General features: G+C 42.9%; 1 protein-coding gene across 3 annotated transcripts in view; it reads left to right on the forward strand.

The window, feature by feature from the left end:
• LOC130285093 (kinesin-like protein KIF19) overlaps positions 1 to 17,830 on the forward strand; it is an 86,001-nt gene that overhangs the window by 64,977 nt on the left and 3,194 nt on the right. For all 3 annotated transcript variants that reach the window (XM_056536289.1, XM_056536288.1, XM_056536290.1), the window contains 4 exons: positions 1,330 to 1,432; positions 2,792 to 3,208; positions 8,510 to 8,729; positions 13,791 to 13,898. In XM_056536289.1, coding sequence (XP_056392264.1) covers positions 1,330 to 1,432; positions 2,792 to 3,208; positions 8,510 to 8,729; positions 13,791 to 13,898 — 848 coding nt within the window. The remainder of the gene's footprint in view (positions 1 to 1,329; positions 1,433 to 2,791; positions 3,209 to 8,509; positions 8,730 to 13,790; positions 13,899 to 17,830) is intronic.

Consider the following 17,830-nt stretch of genomic DNA (forward strand, 5'->3'; position numbering starts at 1 on the left):
CACTTAACAGCCCAGTGTCAGAAAGCTGGGTTTGCATCCAGATCTTGGGTCTTCCAGCAGGACAGTGACCCCAAACATATGTCAAAAAGTCCCCAGAAATGGATGGAAACAAAGCGCTGGAGAGTTCTGAAGTGGCAGCAATGAGTCCAGATCTAAATCCCATTGAACACCTGTGGAGAGATCTTAAAATTGCTGTTGGGAAAAGGCGCCTTCCAATAAGAGAGACCTGGAGCAGTTTGTAAAGGAAGAGTGGTCCAACATTCCGGCTGAGAGGTGTAAGAAGCTTATTGATGGTTATAGGAAGCGACTGATTTCAGTTATTTTTTCCAAAGGGTGTGCAACCAAATATTAAGTTAAGGGGCCAATAATTTTGTCCAGACCATTTTTGGAGTTTGGTGACATTATGTCCAATTTGCTTTTTTTCCCTCCCTTTTTTTGTTTAGTTCCAATACACACAAAGGGAATAAACGTGTATAGCAAAACATCTGTTACTGCAATCCTTTTCTGTGAGAAATACTTCATTTTCTAGAAAAATTTCAGGGGGGGCCAACATTTACGACCATGACTGTGTGTGTGTGTGTGTGTGTGTATATATATATAGTATGTGTACATATATATAAAATTCATCATTCATATCACAAGTAGTGTTGAGCGCGAATATTCGAAATGCAAATTTTTACCACGAATATCAGCACTTTGCGATTTCGCGAACATTTTATAATATAGATATATATTCGTAATGACGAATATTCATTTTTTTTCTTCTTCACAGTACACATCACAACACTGATGTGTACTGTGAAAAAAAAAAGTGATCATCCCTCCCTGCTTCCAGCTTGTGAATATTTCGTATATGCGAATATGCAAACACTCACAAATATCGGCACTTCCTGAGGACAATGATCCATCCCTTCTTTTAGGTAAAAGATATAATCGCGCATGCGCACTATGCGAATTTCATTACAAATTTTCACATGGAAAAAAGGGAACGAACATAGCGAATATGCGAATTTCGCAAACATAGGACGAATGTTCGTCCATGTATTCGCGAAATATCGCAAATTCGAATATGGCCCCTGCTGCTCATCACTAGTCACAAGAGATACAATGACAGAGTACTTGTTTGATCTATTATAGTCTTTCTTATCTGTAATACAGTGCTTCCCAACCAGGATGCCTTCAGCTGTTGTAAAACTACAACTCCCAGCATTCCAGCCGAAGGCTGTCTAGGCATACTGGGAATTGTAGTTTTACAACAGCTGGAGGCACCCTGGTTGGAAAGCACTGCTGTAATATATGACAAGTTAACATATTCATATTTTTCTCCAGTGAAAGTAGGACTACAAAGTCATCTCCTGCATTAAAGCCCACAAGACAGAATTCTTCCCCGAGCCTGACACCTTTTCACCATTTAAGGACCCCGATACATCCGGTAAGGGTAATGTTACTACCTGTATAGAGTCAACCCTTACTGGCTTACAGCAGGGGCAGCTGTTGACTTGAGGACAATAAACTTGTATGTTTGCTTCAGGGTACTCCACTGGAAAACTTTTTTTTTTTTTTTAAATCAGCTGGTGCCAGAAAGTTAAACAGATTTGTAAATTACTTCTATTAAAAAAATCTTAAACCTTCCAGTACTTATCAGCTGCTGTATGCTCCACAGGAAGTTCTTTTCTTTTTGAATTTCCTTTCTGCCTGACCACAGTGCTCTCTGCTGACACCTCTGTCCATTTAAGGAACAGTCCAGAGTAGGAGCAAATCCCCATAGAAAACCTATCCTGCTCTGGACAGTTCCTAAAGTGGACAGAGATGTCAGCAGAGAGCACTGTGGTCAGACAGAAAGGAAATCCAAAAAGAAAAGAACTTCCTGTGGATCATAGCAGCTGATAAGTACTGGAAGGATTACGATTTTTTAATAGAAGTCATTTACAAATCTGTTTAACTTTCTGGCACCAGTTGATTTAAAAAAAAAGAAAAAGTTTTCCACCGGAGTACCCCTCTAATGCAAAAATGCCATATCACGGAAAATCCAGGAGAGGGAAAATAATTAGGGGGTGCACATGACTAGAAAAAAAGAAATGATAATGCAAGGCAAAAAGAGAAAAATTGTCAATGGCACTCACCCATAAAAAAAACTTCACTTTATTTCTTCATATTAAAAACACATAGGGGGATATCGGGAAACGAAGGTTTGGCCGATGTGTTCCCAGACCTTCGTTTCCTGATGTCCTTCCAGTACTTATTAACTGCTGAATACTACAGAGGAAATTCTTTTCTTTTTGGAACACAGAGCTCTCTGCTGACCTCACGAGCACAGTGCTCTCTGCTGACACCTCTGTCCATTTTAAGAACTGTCCAGAGTAGGAGAAAATCCCCATAGCAAACATATGCTGCTATGGACAGTTCCTAAAATGGACAGAGGTGTCAGCAGAGAGCACTGTGCTTGTGATGTCAGCAGAGAGCTCTGTGTTCCAAAAAGAAAATAATTTTCTCTGTAGTATTCAGCAGCTAATAAGTACTGGAAGGCACCAGTTAATTTAGATTACGATTTGGGATTGAGATTTTTTTAATAGAAGTCATTTACAAATCTGTTTAACTTTTAAATCTGATAAAAAAATAAATAAATAAAAAGTTTTCCACTGGAGTACCTCTTTAAGCGGGACGCCAGTAGTGCCACCCAGCTGTCTTCTTACCGTCCTTATATTTAGTAACATTGCATCATCTTATATCTTATACAATATTTTTCGGATGACAGAACGATGATCTATTATTTTGCTGGTCTTTCCCTTAGACAGTTAATAATCCCTCTAAAGACAGCACGATGCCCATGGCGTTTCCAATCTCTTTTGATACTGAACGTAGTCGCTCTCTGTCCGTTCTGCCTCTCACTCCTGAAGCCCTGGAAGAGATTGCTGCGGGAACAAAAAGCATTTCCCTGGTGGCGGCCAGAATACGTTCAAAAGTTGCCAGCACCGAATCATCATTCATCTTAAAGAAAGAGACAGCCCTCCCCATATTGCATCTGCCCAAGACCCCAAGGATTACACTTCGTCCACCAGTCAGGAAAGCTGTGAGCACGGAAAGCCTGGCAGCCATAGCTCCAAGGAAAGATGAAGACGTGGAGCTTCTCACCCCAGCCAAGAAACTCAATATCCAAAAAATCTTTTGTGGACGAAGGTCACGTTCATTTGAAGCTTCCTCTTCACAGGTAACAGCTCTGTAGTTAGAGTACCTATCATGATCTTGTTCAATTTTATAATCCTCCCAGTTCACTGCCCCCCATCTTGATAAACCACCCCCTGCCTATATTTTTGTTATTTTTTAGTTTTCTACCTTGATATTGCTCTGTATTTTCTGCTCAGTCTCAGTCAGATTCACAGACTGGGAAGGGGCGTTCCCTAGCAGGCGTGACATCATCTGAAGCCATACAGGGGAGAACTCCCCCCCCCCCCCCCTCACTCTGCTACACACAGCCCAGAGCAGTTCAGTGTGAGATGAGCTATGATTGGCTAAGGCTGCACTCCCTCCCCTCAGCACTCAAGACTGCATTTCCTGATTTTGGACTTCTGCCAGACCAGCAGGAGTCCAAAGTCTGTGCAAGAGATGGGGGGGGGGGGGGGGGGGGGGGAAATGTGCTCTGAACAAGTAGGGAGACGCCTAGTGGCAGCTTTTAAAAAAAAAAAAAAAAAAAAAGTACATTAGAAATTTTTTTTATTTACCATAAGGAGTGCAATAGCAAAAATTTGTTTTAATGACAATGCCCATTTAACACCATGAACCTAAGCAGACTCCATGGCCGGCATGTATCATTGTAGGTGTAAGTGAAGCATTTTTCTACACCAGTGTTTCCCAAACCAGGGTGCCTCCAGCTGTTGCAAAACTACAACTCCCAGCATGCCCGGACAGCCGTTGGCTGTCCGGGCATGCTGGGAGTTGTAGTTTTGCAACAGCTGGAGGCACCCTGGTTGAAACAAACTGTTCTATACCTTTGCTGGTAATGTGTAGGCGCACCAAATTTATTACATTTAATAAATTTTGTCCAGGTCACATTTTCTGAAATTTCTCTCTTCACATACACCAAAAAGCTAAGCTAAGTCTGGGCTGGTGTCGTTTTAGAGACTTTTCAGAGGCTTTGCTTCTTTTTTGTTCATAAAACCCTTCCATATCATGTCTGTTGCCATAATCAGTGGATTATAACTCAAAATCAGCAGAAATGTGTAAACCAAAAGGCGCAAAAAAAACCTGCTTGCGCCTTTTTTTTTGCACCTTTTCTAGACACAATAAAACCAGTGTAAAGACAATGATAAATGTCGGCCTATGAGAGAAGCCATGATAGTTTTTGTATCCCGGAATCACTAATTTCTCTTTTATATGCCGATTAGAGATGAGCGAACTTACAGTAAATTCGATTCGTCACGAACTTCTCGGCTCGGCAGTTGATGACTTATCCTGCGTAAATTATTTCAGCCTTCAGGTGCTCCGGTGGGCTGGAAAAGGTGGATACAGTCCTAGGAAAGAGTCTCCTAGGACTGTATCCACCTTTTCCAGCCTACCGGAGCACCTGAAAGCTGAACTAATATATGCAGGAAAAGTCATCAACTGCCGAGCCGAGAAGTTCGTGACGAATCGCATTTACTGTAAGTTCACTCATCTATAATGCCGATGCCAAATGAATCACTAATCCGTTGGCAAATAGGCTTGGAAAAGAGATTGGTTGAGTGATACATGTAGCCCAGCCGGGATTTATAGGTAGAAGGGTGGATAGTTGTGACGGATCCTAGAGTCACCCTACCTACTTGGATGGACTCTAGGACATCACTATTTGTACCCCTCAGTTGATGTTGTCCAGTGACGTAAAGCTCAGAGTTAAAATACTTTTATGTACTGTTTTCATACACTTTCTGCACACGGTCCACTTTCTGTGCACAATACACCTTTTTGCACATGGTCTACCTTTTGCACACTGTCCACCTCCTTTACACAATACACCTTTTTGCACATGGTCTACCTTTTGCACACTGTCGACCTTTTGCACACTGTCCACCTCCTTTACACAATACACCTTTTGCACATGGTTCACATTTTGCACACGGTTCACCTTTCGTACAATACACTAATTCTAGACATGCTTCTCCTTTTTGCACACAGTCCAACTTCTGCACACCTCCACCTTTTGCACTCAAGGCACTGTATAGGGAGAGCTAACCACCTTTATTGGATTATCTCCCAGACTCACTGTCACCTGTATTGTCTTTACTGACCCTTCCCCCTGTGATGTCCTTCTTATAAAAGAAGACACTTGTCCCACAATAAAGAGTTCTGATTTTATACCTGAAGACTGGTGTTGCTTCAGCTGAGACAAATACAGGATTATGTTCTGGATGGTATGGGGACCCCTAGTGGTCTTTTTTTTATAAGCTATTATTTCTATAATAAGTAGATTAATTTATTAAGAAGTATATTAAAGGTTAATATTTTGCCAAGATGTAAAACATATAAAAAGTTTTTTATTCTGACAGTGCCCATTTAAATGATTTAGAAAGAGAGGACTTTGGCCAATTGAGTGAGTAAATATTTTGGAATAGTTCTCCTTACAAATCTGGAACAATATGTAATATTCTTCCTCTGACAGACTGACTAAGAAAATCAGGGTGTGGAGTAAACTTCATCTAAACATGGCCTTAAGAATGACTATTTTTAAGAAGACTGTCCTCCCCCAAATCTTGTATGCACTAGTTAAAGGGAACTGAAACAAAGCTTTCTAATGTGTCTGTGTGTTTACTATGTTTAGTTTAAAGCATACCTGTCAGATCCCACAAAAAAAGATAAAAATTATAAATGACTCAGTACCTAATCCTGACCATGTACATCTCATTTTTATGTCTCTCTCACCAATATTTATTATAAAAATCCCTCTTTTCATTAGCTCACAGTGTTCGAAATCCTCTCAGGGGAAGGGGGCGTGTCCATCCCTTGTGGTGGTGGAAGGTGATTGGTGTGTGGTGTGTGGGGGCGTGTCCCTTACTTGTTGTGGTGGGAGGTGATTGGTGTGTGGTGGGAGGGGGTGTGTCCCTCTCTTGTGGTGGTGGGAGGTGATTGGTGTGTGGGGACGTGTCCCTCACTTGTGGTGGTGGGAGGTGATTGGTGTGTGGTGCGAGGGGGTGTGTCCCTCCCTTGTGGTGGTGGGAGGTGATTGGTGTGTGGTGCAAGGGGGTGTGTCCCTCCCTTGTGGTGGTGGGAGGTGATTGGTGTGTTGTGCGAGGGGGTGTGTCCCTCCCTTGTGGTGGTGGAAGGTGATTGGTGTGTGGTGGGAGGGGGTGTGTCCCTCTCTTGTGGTGGTGGGAGGTGATTGATGTGTGGTGGGAGGAGGTGTGTCCCTCCTTGTGATGGTGGGAGGTGATCATGCAGCCTTGTCAATGACTCATCTCTTGTCCATGACTCATGGACAAGCCTGATGCTGCTGCAGGACTGGTTAGTGTCCCAGTAGGTATGTGGACCCTTAGTGGTGGGATTTTTAGGAGCCATTTTCTTTACTAAATGTTTAAAATGTTGTAAACAACCATATTACAAAAGGTGTTTAACTTTCATCAGTAACAATATATAAAACGTTTTTGGATCTGACAGTGCCCATTTAAGGCTGCATTTCTAACAATTGTATGACAGCTGCTACATTAGGACAACCTACAGTCTGAGCTGATCTTAGAGGCTCCATAAATACCCAGTAAAATTTTACCTTTGAGATACTTATGTGGGTTGAGATCTTTGGTATCACCCTTACATTGTGCTAAACTATCGCATTAGTCTTATGTGCTAGTAACCTGTTTCTGTTTCCTATGGTAACATCCTTAAGGGATATATCAGTCAGTTGCACAGATGAATATGGACATAATATCAATAGACTATCTAGGGCCCCTGTATGCAATACGCTCCTTATACAGGTTCCTAAACCACATATAGCAACAAGATCCAAGGATTTAAAGGGGTACTCCGCTGCTCAGCGTTTGGAACAAACTGTTCCGAATACTGGGGCCGGCGCCGGGAGCTCATGACGTCACGCCCCGCACCCTCAATGCAAGTCTATGGGAGGGGGCGTGACGACTGTCACGCCCCCTCCCAAAGACTTGCATTGAGGGGGCGGGGCATGATGTGACAAGGGGGTGGGGCTATGACATCATGAGCTCCTGGCTCCAGCGTTCGGAACAGTTTGTTCCAAATGCTGAGTAGCGGAGTACCCCTTTAAGTCAGATTCTCAGACACCTATGGACCTAAATACTAAGGGTCTAATAAAAGTGAGACCATATCATGCACTTGACAATAGTTACATATGTATTTGACATGAGGCAGTAAAGGGGTGTTTTGCTGAAAGGGCTACACGAATGACAATGTCTCTATCGTGTGTTGAAAGACTTGGCGGTCAAAGTATGATCAATTGGGTTCCCATCCCTTGGACCTTCACCAATCCCATTCACTTTGGGTCTACAGACCACATGGATGTAGCTGTGCAGGGTACTTCGATGTTTGGTGATGTTGCCCCCTTGTTCTTTTGAGGTAGGACCCACATCGGTGGAAAACATATTTTTTTATTCAACTGGTGCCAGAAAGTTAAACAGATTTTTAAATTACTTTTATAAAAAAATCTTAATCCTTCAAGTACTTATTAGCTGCTGAATACTACAGAGGAAATTATTGACCACAGTGCTCTCTGCTGACATCTCTGTCCATTTTAAGAAATGTCAAGAGTAGGAGAAAATCCCCATAGAAAACATATGCTGCTCTGGACAGTTCCTAAAATGGACAGAGATGTCAACAGAGAGCACTCGGCGCCGGTGGAAAACAATTATTTTTTTTATCAACTGGCTCCAGAAAGTTAAACAGACTTGTAAATTACTTCTATATAAAAATCTTAATCCTTCCAGTACTTATCAACTGCTGTATAATACAGAGGAAATCATGTAGTCTTTTCTGTCTGACCACAGTGCTCTCTGCTGACACCTCTGTCCATGTCAGGAACTGTCCAGAGTAGGAGCAAATCCCCATAGCAAACCTCTCCTGCTCCGGACAGTTCCTGACACGGACAGAGGTGGCAGCAGAGAGCACTGTGGTCAGACAGAAAAGAACAACTCAACTTCCTCTGGAGCATACAGCAGCTGATAAGTACTGGAAGGATTAATATTTTTTAATAGAAGTAATTTACAAATCTGTTTACCTTTCTGGAGACAGTTGATTTTTTTTCCTTTTCCCACCGGAGTACCCCTTTAATGGTCTACCCTAAGATCTCTTTACACATGGCATATATAAAAAAACAAAACGATGACCAAGGCTGGTGGTCTCCAAACTGCAGACCTCCAGATGTTGCAAAACTACAATTCCCAGCATGCCCGGACAGCCAACGGCTGGGAGTTGTAGTTTTGCAACATCTGGAGGTCCGCAGTTTGAAGGCCTCTGACCTAGACTAATCACACTTGTATGGGTTTTGATCTTACCGAATACTTGTTTATGTTTCTTTCAGCTGACACATGTAAAGCCTCACAGTATACACAAAGTAAACCCGGATAGGAGTCACCGGGGGATACCTCATTCTGGATTTTCGACCAAACCAACACTGATTGGCTCTAAAGACAAGGTTGTGTTTAATACGAAGACGTATGTGAAGTCCAGGGGGAAGAAGAGTATTTCTAACCATGTGCCACCAGCAACCAGGATGCCAGTGAACTGTAATCACCAAACCGGTATATTCATTTCTCCTTATTTATATATTATTATGTTATATATCGATAGCCTCGCTATACAGGTTGCATTGTAGCATCCCAGGGACCTATAGGACACCCCGACACACCTCTGTTATTTCCACACTGATGCCCAGTAGGGTTGCCACCTTTCTTGCAATAAAATACAGGCCATGCTCATTTGCATAATTAATTATATATGCGTAACATTTCAGGATACACATATGCGGGGACAATTTTGTCCTATTCTGACCCCTATACATTTTTTATTTCTCCTTATACAGGGCCTGTATGAGGGCTCATTTTTTGCGTCCCGATCTGTAGTTTTTAAAGGGGTACACTAGTGAAAACTTTTTTTTTTAAAATAAATTAACTGGTGCCAGACAGTAAAACAGATTTGTAAATTACTTTTATTAAAAAAATCTTAATCCTTCCAGTACTTTTTAGGCGCTGTATACTAAAGAGAAATCCAAAAAAGAAATTCATTTCCTCTGATGTCATGACCACAGTGCTCTCTGCTGTCCATTTTAGGAACTGTCCAGAGCAGCATATGTTTGCTCTGGGGATTTTCTTCTGCTCTGGACAGTTCCTAAAATGGACAGCAGAGGTCAGCAGAGAGCACTGTGGTCATGACATCAGAGGAAATGCATTTCTTTTTTGGATTTCTCTTTAGTATACAGCCCCTAAAAGGTACTGGAAGGATTAAGATTTTTTAATAGAAGTGATTTACAAATCTGTTTAACTTTCTGGCACCAGTTGATTTAAAAAAATAAAAAATAAAAGTTTTCTACGGGAGTACCCCTTTAAAGTCTCTGAGTCACTGGTAACCTCCTTGGGTCCTGGCTGAACTGTATAGACTTTACCATCTGTCTACCCTCAGTAAAGCTACCGTTGTCCGTATCTTGGCATCAGAGTCATTATTGCCCCTGTGCCTAGCCCAGGATCCAGTGGTATACCTTCGGATGGTATTGAGGATATATACATTTAATTTTGCAGTACTTGCTAATATATTGTTGCCCTGTTAGTATATGTGTGTTAATGTGACTACACCTGTTACGGTGCTTGCTCTTTGGTTTTTGTTCGGCCTTGCATATGGTGTTGCGCACAAGTCATTGCATGGCCTTTTCTGCCTATCTGCATTTTGCTGATGCAAGTGGTCTATTGTTGAAGAGTCAGCTGTATATGTTACTTATGTGAAGTATATTCACTGCTTTTGCATATTCATATATATATATATATGTGCTAATTTTCTTTTTTGCTTTGCATATCCGTGGTTTGCTGTATCTATCAGCGTGTATGTTTGTGTACTGTTAACTGTGATATACACTAGTAGCTCACATTACTAGCAACATACCTATTGACATCATTAACCCCTTAAGGACTCAGCCCATTTGGACCTTAAAGGGGTACTCTGCCCCTAGACATCTTATCCCCTATCCAAAGGATAGGGGATAAGATGTCAGATCGCCGCGGTGCCGCTGCTGGGAAGCCCCGGGATCCCCGCTGCGGCACTGCGCAATCATTACAGCACAGAGCGAGTTCAGGGGCCGGATCATCGTTACGTCATGGCTCCGCCCCTCGTGATGTCACGGCCCGCCCCTTTCAATACAAGTCTATGGGAGGGGACGCGGCGGTCGTCACGCCCCCTGCCATAGACTTGCAGTAAGGGGACGGGCCGTGATGTCACGAGGGGCGGAGCCATGACGTCACACGGCTCCGTCCCCTGTATCGCCCGTCATTACGCACAGAGCGAACTCGCTCTGTGCTGTAATGATAGCGGGGTGCCACAGCGGGGATCCCGGGGGTCCCCAGCAGCGGCACCGCGGTGATCTAACATCTTATCCCCTATGCTTTGGATAGGGCATAAGATGTCTAGGGGCGGAGTACCCCTTTAAGGACTAAGACAATTTTATTTTTACGTTTTCGTTTTTTCCTCCTCCCCTTCAAAAATCATAACTCTTTTATATTTTCATCCACAGACTAGTATGAGGGCTTGTTTTTTGCGCGACCAGTTGTCCGTTGTAATGCCATCACTCACTTTACCATAAAATGTATTGCGCAACCAAAAAAATACTATTTGTGTGGGGAAATTAAAAAGAAAACTGCAATTTTGCTAATTTTGGAAGGTTTTGTTTTCACGTCGTACAATTTATGGTAAAAATGACATGTGTTCTTTATTCTCTGGGTCAATGCAATTAAAATGATACCCATGATTATACACTTTTCTATTACTGTTGCGCTTAAAAAAAATCACAAACTTTTTAACCAAATTAGTACCGTATGTTTAAAATACCCCTATTTTGAAGACCTATAACGTTTAAATTTTTCCGTATAAGCGGCGGTGTGAGGGCTCATTTTTTGCGCTGTGATCTGTACTTTTTATTAATACCATATTTGCTTATACAAAACTTTTATTACATTTTTTATTAATTTTTTTGGGGAAATTTTTTTTATAAAAAAGCAGCTATTTTGGACTTTTTTTTTTTTACGTTCACGCCGTTCACCGTACGGGATCATTTACATTTTATTTTAATAATTTGGATATTTACGCACGTGGCGATACCAAATATGTATATAAAATAATTTTTTTACACTTTTTGGGGGTAAAATAGGGAAAATGGGCCAATTTACGTTTTTATTGGGGGAGGGGGGTTTTCAAATTTTTTTTACTTTATTTTTTTACTTTTATTTTTACACTCTTATAGTCCCCATAGGGGACTATTTATAGCAACCATTCGATTGCTAATCCTGTTCAGTGCTATGTATAGGACACAGCACTGATCAGGGTTATCGGTCATCTTCTGCTCTGGTCTGCGGGAAGGCAGATCAGAGCAGAAGACTCCCGGAAGACAGCGGAGCCAGGTGAGGGGACCTCCGTCTGCCGTGCAGGATGATCGGATCACCGCGGCAGCGCTGCGGGCGATCCGATCATCCTGTTAAGTGACCGCGATGCTGCAGATGCCGTGATCTGTATTGATCACGGCATCTGAGGGGTTAATGGCGGACATCCGCGGGATCGCGGGTGTCCGCCATTACCGGCGGGTCCCTGGCTGCGATCCACAGCCGGGACCTGCCGCGCATGATGCCGGCATCGCTCCGATGCCCACGGTTATGCTCAGGACGTAATTGTATGTCCTGGTGCGTTAAGTACCACATCACCAGGACGTACATTTACGTCCTGCGTCGTTCAGGGGTTAAGGACATATTATACACACATTGTAGTAACAACAATTTTCAATGGCAAGAATTTCTTACCTTCTCCCCTGTAATTTATATATAACTGTGTAATTATCACACATAGTTTTGTAGGGCTTTGCCCGGGTAGAGAGGTAGCTGTTATTTTAGCTAGTTAGTTTGGCGTAGGGAGTGGACAGTATAGTGTAGGAGGTTCCAGCGCGGGACCGTCCTTTTTAAGGCGACAATTCCACCTAGGGTTAGGGCCAGTAATAGGGAATAATGTAGGGAGTGATAGGCTCCTGACCCCGGCCCCCAGTTGTCCCTCCCTGTGCCATCTGCCGATAGGGCCGGATAGATACATACTTGTATACTTATTCATAATTGTTTATATCTTCTTTTTATGCATACCTGTACTTGGACCCGGGACTGGCCGATGTGATCTGTGTTATGTGCTTCATCAGTCACATCTTTGTTTATTGTGGTGATTTTTTCACCTGCTTGCATTTATTTTCATATTTTTTTGGGAGGGGGGGGGGATTAATCTTGATTTCCTTATATTATTTGATTTTGTGGTACCCTTGTTTTATGGGCTCGTATTAATAAAAGTTATATTTTAATGGTCTATAAATTCTGTGATTGGTATTGAGGATAAACCACGCCCTGGTGTCACGAATACAAGAGTTTAATGCCATCTGCCCCTAGGGTAATTCCATCTGCCCTGCATCACACCCCATACCACAGAAGTAATTTACAAATCTGTATAACTTTCTGGCTCCAATTGATTTGAATTTTTTTTCCCACCAGAGTATCCCTTTAAATTAAAGACAGCCGAACCTGCTAATATATCAGCAGGATTGGCCAACCATTAAATGTGTATGGGAGCCTCTTGGAATTTGTTTTTACTTTTCCTGCGGCTACATTTACACACAAGATACAAAATATTTTTTTATTACATATTTATATATATATTTTTTTTTTTACTATTACAAACTATTTATAGCAATTGCTCGATTGATTATACTGTTCAATGCTATGCATAGGCATAACACTGATTGGTACTATCTGTGACCTACTTCTCTGGTCTGCCAGAAGGCACACCATAGAAGAAGACTGCAGCAGAGCGGAAGGGGGCAGGTGAGGAGACATCAAGCCGCCATCTTGACTCATCGGACCCCTGTGATTATGCAGTGGGTGGTCTGATAAATTTCTGTAAGCCCCGATAATACTTCAAAGGCAACTTCTGAAGGGTTAATGGCAGGCATCAGTGTGTCCACCATCAAGCCTGTGTTAGCTTCATGTACAGGATGTAAAAGTACCAGAGCAGTTACATGTCAGGAACTGTCCAGAGCAGGAGAGGTTTGCTATGGGGATTTGCTCCTCCCATGGACAGTTCCTGACATGGACAGAGGTGTCAGCAGAGAGCACTGTGATAACACTAGTAATAACTTCACAACTCCCCCTGTGGCATACAGCAGCTGATAAGTAGGTTAAGATTTTTAAATAGAATTTACTAATCTGTATAACTTTCTGGCACCAATTGATTTGAAAACATTGCTTTCTTTCCTCTGGAGTACCCCTTTAGGTACAAGAGACCAATGGTAATGTTAGAAGCCTATAGCAACTATTCTCATTGTAGATGTACTTTCACTATTGGCTTTTGTAGTGTGCCCTGAGGCTTTGTACACAGGGCAGAATTTCCTAGCAGACCGCAGAGTCCCCCATTGATTTCAATGGGATTCTGCTGCACTGTGCACACAACAGAATATTTCCAAGCGGTCCTAGAGTTCAAATGTGTGGACATTCCACACATTTTCGGCCGTGTGAACATGGCCTCAGGCAGATTTCTGTAAGATTCGTTTAACAAATATACTTGCTTTATCTTCTCAGATGAAGGCCCTATTCAGGTTCTTCAGGTCACCCGGACACCTCCCTGTATGATCCAGCAGATCAACGCAGGACCAGACAAGGGACAAGTCCTACACAAGAGGGTCAAAGGTCAGCGATGAGAACTCATATCCTTGTCTGTATTTGCTTCTGTCTACTGGTATGGTCTTATCTGTGGAACTATAACTGGGTTGTTTCATGTATACCAAAAAATCAAGCAGACTGGCCACCCCTTCATATGGATGGGGGGAAAGGGTTATGAATCCTCAGTGATCCCTTCAAAACATAACTTACCTCTAGTCTGTAATAAATCATTGAAGATCATGTCCATGCTTTCTACAGTAGGTAGAAGTCAGACGAACACTCTCTCGATAGACAGCTATTCCTCCCTGCACCCCTACACTTATGCACACTTGCCTTTTCCAAGCATGCATGTGTTTTCAGTAGAGAAGCTGCTGCCAGACATCTTTATCCACAGCCTCTCTGCAGGGAAAGAAAGAATGGGGCAGTTAAATTCAACATAATCTGTCAGGGGAGAGTTAGGAAGACTTCAAACACATAAAATAGTCCTCTGGTCCTGCCAAATATTGGGTACTCCACCCCTAGACATCTTTTTCCCTATCCAAAGGCAGGACCCCGCCATCTCCCTGCTTCACCCGGCATTCATTAAGAGCGTCGGGTGCAGTGCCGGAGGCTCGTGACGTCACAGCCGTGCCCCGCTTGAGATGTCACGGCAATGTCCCCTCAATGCAAGTTTATGGGAAGGGGTGTGACGCCCATCATGCCCCTTCAAATAGACTTGCATTGAGGGGGCGTGGCAATGACGTCATGAGCAGGGCATGGTCGGGATGTCACGATGGTCTTCCAACAGTCTTGAAGGAGTTCCCAGAGATGCTTAGCACTTGTTGGCCCTTTTGCCTTCATTGGGTTCATGTCCGGTGACTGTGGAGGCCAGGTCATCTGGTGCAGCACCCCATCACTCTCCTTCTTGGTCAAATAGCCCTTACACAGCCTGGAGGTGTGTTTGGGGTCATTGTCCTGTTGAAAAATAAATGATGGTCCAACTAAACGCAAACTGGATGCTGGTTCAGTATGCCTTCAATTTTGAATAAATCCCCGACAGTGTCACCAGCAAAGCCCCCCCACACCATCACTCCTCCTCCATGCTTCACGGTGGGAACCAGGCATGTAGAGTCCATCCGTTCACCTTTTCTGCGTCACACAAAGACACGGTGGTTGGAACCAAAGATCTCACATTTGGACTCATCAGACCAAAGCACAGTTTTCCACTGGTCTAATGTCCATTCCTTGCGTTCTTTAGCCCAAATAAGTCTCTTCTGCTTGTTGCCTGTCCTTAGCAGTGGTTTCCTAGCAGATATTCTACCATGAAGGCCTCACACAGTCTCCTCTTAACAGTTGTTCTAGAGATGTGTCTGCTGCTAGAACTGTGTGTGGCATTGAGCTGGTCTCTAATCTGAGCTGCTGTTAACCTGCGATTTCTGAGGCTGGTGACTCGGATGAACTTCTCCTCCGCAGCAGAGGTGTCTCTTGGTCTTCCTTTCCTGGGGTGGTCTGCATGTGAGCCAGTTTCTTTGTAGCTCTTGATGGTTTTTGTGACTGCACTTGGGGACACTTTCCACCTACAATATGACATATTTTTAGATGTTTCACACTTTTTTGCTATGTCTATAATTCCACATGTGTTAATTCATAGTTTTGATGCCTTCAGTGTGACTCTACAATATTCATAGTCATGAAAATAAAGAAAACTCTTTGAATGAGAAGGTGTGTCCAAACTTTTGGTCTGTACTGTATATATATATATATATATATATATATATGTGTGTGAGCCCAGGGGGATCGGAGGGGGGAATGAGGGAGAGAAATAATGTCACAAGGGCATTAAGATGGAGGGGGGGGGGGGGTAATGACAACAGGGGATCAGAGGGAGGGGGGCATTATGGCACAGGGGGATTAAGATGGAGGGGGTAATGATTATCCCCCCCCACCCCCTCCATCTTAATCCCCGTGTGCCATTATTCCCCTCTCCCTCTGATCCCCTTTTGCCATATCAGATAATAATGGCCCAAGGGGATTAAGATGGAGGGGGAATATTGGCAAAAGGGGTCAGAGGGAGGGAGGGGAATAATGGCACAAGGGGATTAAAAGGGAACTCCGGTGGAAAACTTTTTTTTTTTTTTTTAAATCAACTGGTGCCAGAAAGTTAAACAGATTTGTAAATTACTTTTATAAAAAAAATGTAATCCTTCCAGTACTTATTAGCTGTTGAATACTACACAGGAAATTATTTTCTTTTTGGAACACAGAGCTCTCTGCTGACATCACGATCACAGTGCTCTCTGCTGACATCTCTGTCCATTTTACAAACTGTCCATAGCAGCATATGTTTGCTATGGGGATTTTCTCCTACTCTGGACAGTTCTTAAAATGGACCGAGATGTCAGCAGAGAGCACTGTGGTGATGTCTGCAGAGAGCTCTGTGTTCCAAAAAGAAAATAATTTCCTCTGTAGTATTCAGCAGCTAATAAGTACTGGAAGGATTAAGATTTTTTTAATAAAAGTCATTTACAAATTTGTTTAACTTTCTGGCACCAGTTGATTTAAAAAAAAAAAAGTTTTCCACCGGAGTACCCCTTTAAGTATCGCATTAGTATAAAGCTAAGCAGACGCCATTATGAAAATATGTAATTTTATGACTTATTTTGTCCGCGGGTACCCATCGCACGTAAATTCCGCTAAAATTTACGCACGAAGGGTACCCGCAGACATACTTTCACCCTCTGGGGGGTACAGTCGTGAAAAAGGTTGAGAACCACTGGTCTACAGGCCTATGAGATCACATCAGCATGCTCACTAGACACAGACCACACATTTCTGCTACAGTGGTTAATAAGGGGGAGTGTAGTATTACATGGGGCCCAAATGAACTGGCAACCATACTTGAATGGGATGAATCCCTCAAACAGGGTGCAACTTGGAGATGTAGGTCCAGAGCAGGAGACCATCCCTATGGTAGTAGGCAGTATTCTGCCTTGGTCCCACTACACAGTCCTCACAGTGATGGTATTTTCAGGAAATAATGGTCCCAAGGGCAAGGCCGACTTCGCCTATAGGCAGCCGCCTAGAGTGCACTCTTGATGGGGGCCCCGCTCTGCCCGCAGCAATAAAGTTATGGCTGAGTAATAAATAGCCTCACACAGCAGCTCAAACCCAGTACCTCTTGAAAAAGGGTCAGGAAACGATTGTAGGGGTCGGGCAGCAGTTGTCTATTCCCACATGGGTAAGATCTATTAGTTTATTGTTGTGGCTTCCATATACTGGTCACTTCTAACTGGTGCGGCACTTGTTGCCTGTTTAGTTTGTTAGTTTTGAGGCCTACAAAGAAAAGAACACAGCACCTACAGTGAAATATGGTGGAGGGTCAATGATATTTTGGGGTTGTTTTTCTGCCTCTGGCACTGGGTGCCTTAAATGTGTACAAGGGATCATGAAATCTGAGGATTACCAACGGATTTTGGGTCGCACTGTACAGCCCAGTGTCAGAAAGCTGGGTTTGTGTCCGAGATCTTGGGTCTTCCAGCAGGACAATGACCCCAAACATACATCAAAAAGCCCCCAGAAATGGATGGCAATAAAGCGCTGGAGAGTCCAGATCTAAATCCCATTGAACACCTGTGGAGAGATCTTAAAATTACTGCTGGCAAAAGGCACCTTCCAATAAGAGACCTGGAGCAGTTTGTAAAGGAAGAGTGGTCCAACATTCCGGCTGAGAGGTGTAAGAAGCTTTTTGATGGTTATAAGAAGCGAACGATTTCAGTAATTTTTCCAAAGGGTGTGCAACCAAATATTAAGTTAAGGGTGTCAATAATTTTGTCCAGACTATTTTTGGAGTTTGGTGACATTACGTCCAATTAGCTTTTTTTTCCTCCCTTTTTTTGGTTTAGTTCCAATACACACAAAGGGAATAAACATGTGTATAGCAAAACATTTGTTACTTCAATCCTTTTCTGTGAGAAATACTT

This window comes from Hyla sarda, chromosome 8 (genome assembly GCF_029499605.1).
Source record: "Hyla sarda isolate aHylSar1 chromosome 8, aHylSar1.hap1, whole genome shotgun sequence".
Taxonomy (NCBI): Eukaryota; Metazoa; Chordata; class Amphibia; order Anura; family Hylidae; genus Hyla; species Hyla sarda.